This window comes from Austrofundulus limnaeus, unplaced genomic scaffold, assembly GCF_001266775.1.
Source record: "Austrofundulus limnaeus strain Quisiro unplaced genomic scaffold, Austrofundulus_limnaeus-1.0 Scaffold121, whole genome shotgun sequence".
Lineage (NCBI taxonomy): Eukaryota > Metazoa > Chordata > Actinopteri > Cyprinodontiformes > Rivulidae > Austrofundulus > Austrofundulus limnaeus.
The window spans coordinates 176724-188486 of record NW_013952523.1 but is presented as its reverse complement, the minus strand read 5'-3'; the positions used below and the strand labels follow the sequence as shown (position 1 = coordinate 188486).

The following is an 11763-nucleotide window of genomic DNA, read 5'->3' as shown; positions in this document are numbered from 1 at the left end:
GTGTGTGTGTGTGTGTGTGTGTGTGTGTGTGTGTTGTAGGCCTATGGTGTTGGAGGCATGAGAAAGAGACAAGAGCTGCCCACCATTGAAGACAGAGATAAGCCTTACGTCTGTGACAGTGAGTAATGTAGTATATTATATGTTGTTATTTCTGTTGGTTCAGACTGTTTGTTCACACATTGGAGTGTTTTTTTTCATCATTCATTGCAGATGCATCTTGTTTCCATTCAGCTCGGCCCTGCTTCATATTAAGGTTGTATTTCTTTGGGTTCTAGTCTGTGGTATTCATGAGGGAGTCTCTGGAACGTCTTGCAACAGTTGCAATGGTTATTTTCTCTTCATGACTCGCAGACACAGTCCTGTCGCTTGAGTTTTAAATGTGCCTCACAGGCGTCTCCAACCCGTCTCAAGAACACTAAAGCTGTATTTTACAGGGGATGAGACAAACATCCTGGTCTGAAACCCACACTGATAAATAACGATGAAACAACTTGTCCAAATTTGCTTTACTTCCTTTAAAAAGTTCACTTTAGCAGAATAAATCAAAAACATGGGCGTGGCCCCCTGGTTACAAAGAGGACTGAGCCAGTTATAAACGAGTTGCATGCCATACACACAGTGACCAGTTTTGTAAAAATAGTGCGGTCAAAGAACAACCTTGTGGACCCCTGGTTGATTCATTGCAATAACTCAGAATTTAGTTAGACAGTAATGAAAGATTTGCACATTTTCTCATCATTTTGTGTTGCAGACTCTCAACTAATACCTATGGAGATAAGCATTTAAACAAAAACACAATTCAAAGTAGTTATTCGGTAATGGTTTTCTTTTTACTCAAATCGTTTCAACCAGTGATGTTCCAATACCAGCATTTTTACTAGTACTCATACTTGTGAATGATACTTGGGAACGATATAAATATCAATACCTACATCAATGTTCAATCAATTCAGTTTGTTACACTTTACATTTTAAGTAAATGTCAGCTCCATGTTTAAGAAATGTATACAAGTTGAAAGAACATCTCGTTTGTTATTTTTATTGGTTTAAAACAGTTCCATATAGGTCATGTTATATATTTGATTTGATCCAATGAGGCCTAAAAGGAAGGAGAGACACTTTATTCTAAATAAAAGAAAAATGTTAATAAAGTAATTGGCAAAAAGAACTACAATGACAGAAACAGACTGAGATACTTTGGGTAGATTTTGTTGTTTTCAGGAGTGGGGGTGAGTGGTAGGTGTTGTGTAATCACCCCAGTTGGAAAAGCACCATTAGACCATGTGTTAAAATAAAAGAGGCAGTCATGACAACCACAATTATTCTTCAAATTTACCCATTTTAGTCAGATTATGACTAAAAGACACTACACATCCCTATTTTCACATTTGTTTGAACAGACACTGCAGTCTATTTGAAGCTGCAGTGACAAAGAAATAGGTTTTTTGTATGTATTTTTTAGGCTGCTGTATATTGATTGAAACATATACTTTTGTCCAAAGTACTATGTTTTATGAGTAGTATTTTATGGTTCCTGCTCTGAATGATTTGCAACAGGCTATCACAGAAGGACATGACTATTTCTTGGGAGTGGTTGTGACAACCCTCATAGTGCACCCTCTGTCACGGGAGGAAAAACAAAATCGATCCATAAATCTACACTTGTGGTTAATAAATATGCTCATGAATTTATTAGTCATGCATCCAATCTGTGACTCATGCACACAAATCAACCCAACATGTCATGTTAACTGTGTGTAAACGTTTCAGAAGATTCATCAAGCCGCTGTTTCTGCTCCATCTCTGAGCATATATGACCTTTTTTTATCTGTATGAGTCTGTAAGGGTCAATCTGGTCCCTCTGTGGACAACATGGATAATGTGCCATGATGACATATGAATGTTGATGACATACAGTTGTACTCTTCCTCTCCTCTGAGTTCTACAAACTGTCTGAACTCAGTAACTGCCTGTCAGAAATCAAAACTGAACAACTACCTGCAGTTAAATGCAAACATGACTCTTATTATTGCCCCACATGATAAAATCCCTGTAATTAGGCAGCACCTTGCTTTTTAACTCCTTCTGAGAAAAATAGTCTCAGAAATCTGGGTGTTATTGACAGTTCCTTGTCTTTTGACACTCTTGGTAAAATGTTTGTAACTGTTTTTATCATCTAAGAAACATTTCAAAGCTGAGATCTTTTGTGTCACAGAAGGAACTAGAGATGGTTGTTCACGCTTTTATTTCTTCTCGTTTAGATTACTGCAACAGTCTTTTTACATGTTTAAACAAATCCTCCTTGGCTTGTCTTCAGTCTGTGCAGAACGCTGCAGCGAGGTTATTAACAAAGACCCACAGGAGAGCCCACATTACACCTGTTTTAGCCTCTCTGCACTGGCTCCCTGTGACTTTGAGAAGTCATTTAAAATTTTTAGTTTTAACTTTCAAAGCACTTCATGGTCAGGCCCCCAAATACATACTGGACCTTCTGAAGCCTCTCTGTCCATCCAGGACTCTGAGGTCTTCTAATCAAATGCTGCTGATGGTCCCTCGAACCCATTATAAAACCCGTGGAGACAAAGCTTTTTCAGGTGGTGGCCCCGAGGCTCTGAAGCGCTCTCACTCTGTCCTCTTTTAAGAAACATCTTAAGAAATTTTTATTTAGACAGGCTTTTAGTTAAGACTTATTTTCTGTTTTTATTTTTCTTTATTATATTAATGACCTGTTTTTAGTTATATGACATGGTAGAAGTTTTCAAAGGGAAATTATTTTCACAAACTACAACTTTCTTTGGCAATATTGTTAGAACGTTGTCATCAAAGGTAAAAATAAAATTAATCCAGGCATCTCTGTTCTCCATGGCTGCTGTAAAAAAAGCACAACTATCGTCCTATGAAGAAGTGGGCGGAGCTTCACCTCGGGTTGCCTCGTAAGGAGCAAGACTCTGGTTTAGGTTGCTAGGCGGCTGTTATTGTGACGTCAGAATAACGTGCTTTGAGAAATACCATGTTTCCAGATACCTAAAAATACATGTAATTACAGCTAAAAAACGGCTGGGTGCATTTTTTTGTTGTTGTTGTTGTTTGGACGTCTTCTCTAAGCAGTAGAGACCCAAAAGTAAGTTTAAAAATATGAAAAAAAAAAAAGAGTTTTGCATAATAGGTGCCCTTTAAGCACTTTGTGATGTTTGTGTCTGTGAAAGGTGCTAAATAAATAAAGTTTACTTACATACAATAAAAGAACATGGATGCCGTGCAGATTATTTAAAACAAGAGGATTACTGAATGATCTCCTCAAGTTCTGCAGAAGACTGTAAATCAAACGTTCACTCAAAGCAGGTGAGTTAGAGCGGAGAAACCCGTAACATAGTGCAGAATGGTGGTCTAAGAAGACCAGGATTGTACACCTCTGGTCCATGTGATGGTCACAGCTGATGATCTTTCCTGGCCAACCAGCAGCCTGCAGCAGTTTAATGACATCATATACAGAAAGTATTCAGACTCGCTTCACCTTTTTGTAATTTTCTTATGTTACAGCTTGATGCAACAATCACTTAAATCAGTGGCTCCCAACCCCATTTTCCTCAAACCCGCCTGTCTCACATCTAAGACAAGCTGATTCCATTTAATTATTCAAATGTACTTGTTTTGGTGATGGTGCTGTTGTCTATTGTGTGTCTATTGCTCTCTGCTCACTGCAGTGTCAACTAAATTCAAGCAAACGGGGTCTGAATACTTTTTGAAGATGCTGTATTGTATCAGGTTTGCTTGTCTGAAACATTAGCTAAGTTAACATTTAAAAAGAACCAGTTAGTATCTACTACGTGGTACAATTTTCAAAACGCAAAAATACCAAATCGTACCACATCATTTTGTACTGAACCAGTTCTGAAAAACACAGTTACTTCAAACCAAGCTTACACGCAGCATGTGTGTGTGTGTTTTTTTTCCAGTCTGTGGAAAACGATATAAGAACCGCCCAGGCCTGAGTTACCATTACACTCACACACACTTGGCTGATGAAGAGGGTGAAGAAGACTCGGAGCGACACACACTGCCCTTCCAGCGCAAGAGCAACCACAAACGTGAGTCGACTTCCTGATTGATTGTCCATCTGAATCCATTATCCACGTCAAGAGGAGTGAATGAAGAGAGAATGAAAATGAAGTTATTGTGTAGGAGTTTTCTCAGTAAACCCAACAATCTTTCATAATCTTTACATCATGAACTATTGATTGTCCTGTAGAAGGAGTGCAAATTGATACAGTGCTGACTGAGGGGAGTCCAGAGGGGGTTCGTCTGTGCATGATTCATAAGATAAACTTATAGCTTTAGTGGATTTGTTCAGCTTTCTGTTTCAGAACCATGTTTGACCTGAACTGAACAAGTGTAAGATTATTACGTGAAGCACATCATGTGATTAGGTTGCACCAGATGGCAGTTTCTGTATAGGAACAATAATAATGTTCAAGTCAAAGTAAAACAGAAAAAGTGTGAGATGTTTAGCACAATGCAAAAAAATATCTTTTTTTATCCTCCCAAACAAAAACAAAGGATGGTTTCTGATTTCTGCTGAAAATCAGTGAATGAGGTAATGGTTCAAATAATTCAGGTGCAGTTTTACTTTACTTGTCCATAAATCTATTTACTTTCATTTTTCATGCCAGAGTTTTAAACTAGCATCATTTTACTTTGGAGTTATAGCTTTTGAGGTCAAAATAGAACAATAATAAAATATGTGGTGCTAATGACTCTCAGCTGCTGACCCACCAAAGTTCAGGTCAATATTTGTAAAACTGACTGAGTTACAGTCCTGTTTGTGTTGGCTGAGGTCAGCTGTGGCAGCCATGTTAAATGACGTCTCCAAAAGGTAAACATAAATGTGCATTAGATGATTATTTTGTGGGTTCATTTTTCAGCTGTTACCCACCGACCCAACAATATTTTTAATTTGATGCTTCTAAAAATATCCTTGTAAAAACAGCACTGTTTCTAAAAATGTCTTCATCCACACGGAAACACCAATAAAAGGTGGTAAAACTCTGTAGTACTGTATATACCAGGCCTGTATTTGGTGCTGTACTGCTATTACAAAAACACACCATAAACAGGATAACACAAAACCTGAATACACTTGGGTTATAAATAGTGGTGATTGATACCACCAACATCCTTTCCAATCCTGTTACCAAGTAAAACTCTGGCTTGTATTGGTGATACTGATCTGATACTGAAACTTTGTACAAATACACCTAATGTATCGTAAATCTAAAAAAGTTGTTTTTTTAAATCACCATTTCATAAATAACACAAGACATCAGAGAAATTTATTTTTTCAGTTTGAACTCAGAAGTATATTGATACAGCATCCTCATTTACAGTATAGAGAAGCTATTAAAATGTTGATGACTTTATTGTGTCAGAATATTTGGCCTCATGTAACACTGTACTCGACACAAAGAAGTCCTTAGATTATAATAAAGCAGAAAAATCTTTGACTTGTCCATACTGATGTTCGTTTTTGTGTTAATGCCTGTTCTACGTGAACTTTGATATATCGGCCTCAAACATAGCAAGAGTAAAACAAGAGAGTTCAAAACATCATCAGTAAATGTGTTCTTGTCTTGAACTCTTCATACAGACAACAGTTCATTTTTATGGGATCAATCTTGTGCCAGCAGGAATTGAATTTGAATTGCTCAGATTGAATCTGAAAGTGCAAAATTTGAAAGTGAATGAATTGGTTTGAAAACGTATTTCACTAAATTAAACTGAATTTAATGATTTAAAACTGAATTTAAWGTTTTGAATTTGAATTAATTTGCTTTGAAACTGTATTTTGGTTTAATAAAAATTCAGTTTGTCTACTTTCAATTTCAGTTCTAAAATTCAGATTTTTGTGTCACACATCCTGGTCCTTGAGAAAGCCAGCCAGAGTAATCAAACACAGATCCACAGATTTATGCTTCACTTTGGTGAAGTTTCCCCTCTGTAATGTAACAGAGTTGATGCAATCCACTGTAAAAGTGACAAAAACAGACAGTTATTTTATTGCGGTGATTAATTTGACCTATATGTAGAAAATGCTACATTTACATCACATCATGGATCACATATTGATCAGATGCTGCTGCTGACTGATCCATGATGTGACGTAAATGTAAAACTTTCTATAGGTAAAATTAATCACTGCAATAAAATAACTGTTTTTGTCACTTTTACGGTGGATTGCATCAACTCTGCTACATACAGAAGGGAAACTTCACTGAGGTGAAACTTAAATCTGTGGATCTGTGTTTGATTACTCTGCCTGGCTTTCTCAAGGACCAGGATGTGTGACACAAAAATCTGAATTTTGGAAGTGAAATTGAAAGTGTTCAAACTGAATTTTTAATAGACCAAATTACAGTTTCAAATCAAACCTATTTAAATTCAAAACTTTAAATTCAGTTTCAAACCATTAAATTCAGTTTCAGTTTAGTAAAATTTATTTTCAAACCAATGCATTCAGTTTCAAATTATGCAAATTCAGATTCAATCTGAGCAATTCAAATTCAATTCCTGCTGGCACAAGATTTATCCAATACATTTTGTGCCAGGGTGCTGTTTGTGTGAAGTCTGAGCGGGGTTTGATGAGACTAATTCAGACATTTGCCCTCTCATAAAGAGTGACTTTGAGTAATGTGTAGAACTGTTCTGAACTTGTAGCACTGATTAAAGCCGTTGTCAAATAGCTCCAGTGAACGCAGCTCGCTGTAACCTTGGGACAGTTGTTGAAACTGCTCCAAGGTGACAGAACTGCTTAATAAGAGAGCGAACAACTCCTCAATTAACACTCATCAGTCTAAAGGGATGACATTGTGAACAAAACACCAGTCACACTTTCACAGAACTCTTTATCCTCCTCACATGTTCTGACTCCTTTAGTTTTTATTCATAGCCCTCAGCGTGTATCAGTGACCTACAGTCTCTCCTTTAATACACGTCTACAGATTATTATTATTTTAATGGAGATATAAAGATCCACCAGAAACTGTGCCAATACCTTCAGCTCTTCTAGTTCAGCTGTAAATATTGAGACAGAGAGGTGTGATTACAGCCCAGCACTGAAGGTGAAAGAGTGATAATGTTTTCGACAGTGTGGGCACTTGTGTGTTTTTTTTTTTTGTGTTAGCAAACTATCTCATGAACCACTGGTTGGATTATACTGAAACTTTCAGGAAGTAATCACGGGATGTTCTCCACAAACATTTAGAGTGAACTCAGTTCAAAATGGTCATTAAAGCTATGTTATATTAGCAAACTAAAACAGTGGTAGCTCTGTCATTTTTATAGATACCAAGCAAACATTTGATATTTTAGTAAGAGTCATTCATAACTTACACTCTGAGTCATACATGATCTTTGCATTTAACTATTGAAGTTAGCTCTGATTAGTGTTGCCACCTCAGTCCCTCCAAAATATGGGACAAAATGACATAAAGTAATTTGTCAATTAATGATGTAAAGTGTCATTTATGACATCACCGCACAACATTTTTCTTTTACTCCAACATTTCAGTTACACCCACCTGATGGATTGAAAAAGGATTTAATCAACACAAAGTTTTTATTTTTTATTTTTCATTACAACTTTACAGCTGCTGATGGCCAGAATAAACAGAAGGGTAAATAAATGTAAATAAAAACATTTATTAAACTTTTCAAAGCATTTAAAATAACTTTTCAAGAATAAGTTCAGTAAACATGTCAAAGGAAGCTGTTTCTGTCACGGGACCCATTCCACTGCAAGACACCAATCATTTCAATGCCCTCAGTGTTTTGTATGGTCATTGCATTTATTCACTTAAGTTCCTACTTACCGTATTGGGATGGCTCTGCTTGCAGGCTGCATTTGTATAACAGGAGCGTCCCGTACGGGACACTTCAGTTTGGGTGAAAATGCGGGACATTGTGGCTAATATGGGACAGATGGTAACCCTAGCCTCGTCTGTCTTTTAGAAAAGCATGAATGGGTCTCCATGAAACTTCCAGAAAGCAATCAATGGGTACATTTATAATTGGTTAACTTGTGGAATCAACCCCATTTCAAGATGGTCGTCACAGCCCACTGATATTAGGAAACACAAATATTGCTCAGTTTTACAAATACTGAGCTAAACTTTGATGTGGTAGTAGCTGAGCCACATACCCCACACAAACGCCAAGCACTGAACATCATGAGATCTTAAAATTTAGCATTAACTGTTGGTATCAACCATGTTTGCCTGTGAGTAAAATAGGCCATGGATGACTAGACAAGTTATAATAAAACTCTTAGAATGTATTTATTGGACCCCCGTCTACAACTCATTAACATTTAGAGTCAACCCACAATCGCCACCACAGCTAATTGATCTTAGCAAACAAAATAAGGAAAAAAGTCCATAATTAGTCAAATTTACTGATACTGAGCTATAGCTTGATGTGATTTTACATGAGTTTTATCTTCAACATTTTCAGATTCTGGTGTGATCTCTTGATAATGTGTGAGACCACAAACAACAGCATATTTTAAGATTTTGATAAAACAGGTACAGTTCAAGCATTTCTGAAAACAAGACAATCTTAGTCTAAACCTCTGGCAAGAAAAGCAGAAGGCAATATGTGCTGTTTCATGCTAGGTTTTTAATTTGAAATGTCTTTGATGAGTGGATTTTCTACAAACTTCAATTAAATGCAGACAATAAATCTTAGTGTTTATGATGAGGATTTAAATTGTACTTTAACATTTCTGTTGGTGGTCCTCAATTGTGATGTGTTTAGGGTTTCACCATTAGCAAATCACAGGTGTTTAGTTCCTGGTTTTTGACCAGCAGCTTGTGGTTTTGCTGTCAGGCTCAGTGGGAAACTAATTACCAAACGTTGACACTGTAAATTAAGATCTTAAACCTGATTAACATAATTATTGATACTTATCAGTGTTGTTACTGCAGGCCTCTGAGCTCATGCTGCAGTTAGTTCTGTCGTCTCAAACGTGCTGTCTATTTAACACAATGAGACACAAATATATCACAGAGTACTGATTTTCATTGGTTTTTAATGTCAGGCACAACATTGGTGTGAACAACATTAACTGCTTTTTAAATTTTTTTTATAAACTAATCTTTTTGTCTGAGGAATCCTCTGGGCAAGTAGACTTTTATCACATTGCGTTTCCACCGAAGGTAAATTTATCAATGAGCAGCTCTTGTGAAAAATAAACTACAATGAAAGGCCACTCATCCGTATTGTAACATCTCTTTGAATTTTGTTCTAGCTTAAAAAATTGGAGACCTAATTTATACAGTATATTTAATATTGGACCTGTTCAGAGGAAGTTTGCTAGATTTGAGTATCTCATTACTGAGTGTGGTGGAACTAATACTTTTATGTTTGAGCAATTCATGACATCCTTCAATGACCTAGGTTTTCATGACATGCTGTTCATCTGCAGATAGAATGATTAAAGTCAGAACAAGATTTGCTAACAACAATAATCATTCTTAGATATCACTTGTGTTTATCTTTGTGTTTTCCATTGACCTTGTATCAAATNCCATTGACCTTGTATCAAATGTTGCTAAGATGACAGAATGGTGTTTGTTAATATATATATGAGGCCTCTCGAGACACAGTGTTCAACAGTAGTGTGGAGAGACAGTGACAGAGAGAAGCAGAGGCACAGAGACAGGCCAGGTTGTTCTCTGTGTTTCCTGCTGTTGCAAAAAAACTCAGCTGATCATCTCACGGAGTACCTTCATTCTTGGACCACGTATTTCTGTCTTTGTTAAATAAATATTGCCATAACAGTTTGGCGTTGTCAGGCAGAGACCACTAGGAGATCGACGGACCAAGGCCACATTGCAGGCGGACTGATATGAGTGAGCTGGACTGCTCAGGACCGTGACTCCAGCTGGATGAAAAGAACCTTTTTTATGGTAAATTGTTTTTAACAACAGAGATACGCTGGTGACGATTGTGATGGATGATCTTGAATAAGCAAAGAACATTGGATTTTATTTTTGGCTGTTGAAGAACCTGAGAAGATATTTGAAACATCATCTGCTGAGAGTGAGTACAGAAAAGCTTCATGATGCCTCCTTACTTTTCCAAAGAGGATTTCTGTCAGCTTCTCCAAAAGGTGACGGTGTTGGAGCTCAAGATTCATTGTTTGGAAGAGATGAATGCTTTGGAGAACTCAACATGTGTTAAAATGGGTGAGAAGGCTGAGATGAGAGATCAACATGGAGAGGAGATGGAAGCTGCTTCTGAGTGTAAAACTGTATGGAACTCTGTTTGTGCCAGACCAAAAAAACTCTCAGGAAGAATTCAGATATTTATGAATGTCGCTGTGAAGTAGAATAAGCTAAGAAGCTAACCGGAAATTGCGTGCGCTGTAAACAACCCTAATGAGAGGAGAGAAGTACAGAGCCGAAGAAGATGGCTGTAAATGAGAGCTACTGCTTTGCCAGACAAATTTAATTGAATTTGGAGGCCTTATCAACACAGACTGGCTTCATTCACTTCCTCCACTGCCGTATGCTAAACTAACTAGCAGACACAGTGCAGAAAATCAACGTTCTGTTCTCTGATTGGTCCGGACGAAAATTCTTCCTAAGAAATCCTTGTTTATGGGAGAAATCCCAGACCGAGCAGTGAAACGAAACTAGAATTGAGCAGAACTGCGGAGGAAGGCATGGGCCAGGCTACATTCAAGCACTTCCTGGTCTCAAAACGTTCACTGAATATGCAGCAAACGCATAAAAAATGCTCACAAAATTATGGCAAAAATGATTTTGTTTGGAAGTGAATAAATATAAAAAACAATATAAAAACACTACTTTCATAGAGTTTGAAGTCATTGCTGTCCAACCCAGGTGAAATGAGCGCTCAGTATGCTGCCATTTTTGTCGCAGTAGCCCTTAAATGTGTCGCTCCAGAGCGGGCTTCGACATAAGGGGTAACATGAGGGGTAACTCTGAGGAACAGGTTTTCATTGAGGTTTTCCTCAACCCTAACTAGTCTGCTAGTCTCTGTTGAGAAATACCTCCACATCATGATACTGCCGCCACCATGCATTGCTGTGGGGATGGTGTTGGGCGGGTGATGAGCCACATCTGGATTTCTCCAGACATAATGTTCAGAATTCAGGTCAAGCAGTTGAAGCTTGGTTTCATCAGACCTCACAATTTCATTGCATTATGTTTTGTTTTCTCTTTGCCATGGGGCGCTGAATGGAAATTACTGAGAAAATGTACATTTAACTGTAGTGTCAGGTTAAAACATAATACTGAAAGAGGTAAAAAGATTCAGAATACTTTCTAAATCCTTCATATTTATGTTTTTATGAACACATAATGAATCAGACCCGTAATGGCTTTATATTCAACTGCAGCAGCTGTCTTTGTATCTTTCTGATTGTTTCATTCTCTGGACCAGTTACCTTATCCTCCTGCAGTTTATGTTCAATACTCTCTTCTTTCTTCACGCTTTGTCTGTGTTTGAGTGCTCATTGTTGGGAAAAAACCTGCAAGCATTTATCTTATGGTAGACTGGATTTTACTCAGTTGATTTCAAACTAATTTTTATGTTTTTTCACTCTTAGAAAAGCAAAAATAAATAGTTTTAGCTAAAATCAAAAGAGAACATAGTTTTTATTTGTTCCTGGTGGTCTTAAAAACTAAGAAATTGCACGGAATAGAATAGGACACACACACACACACACACACACACACACAC

At 37.2% G+C, this 11763-nt stretch overlaps 1 protein-coding gene across 2 annotated transcripts in view; it reads left to right on the top strand.

The window, feature by feature from the left end:
- Nucleotides 1-11763, top strand: part of dpf1 (double PHD fingers 1) — a gene marked incomplete in the record, with an annotated part of 81585 nt that overhangs the window by 41280 nt on the left and 28542 nt on the right. For both annotated transcript variants that reach the window (XM_014014978.1, XM_014014977.1), the window contains 2 exon segments: nucleotides 40-118; nucleotides 3957-4088. In XM_014014978.1, coding sequence (XP_013870432.1) covers nucleotides 40-118; nucleotides 3957-4088 — 211 coding nt within the window.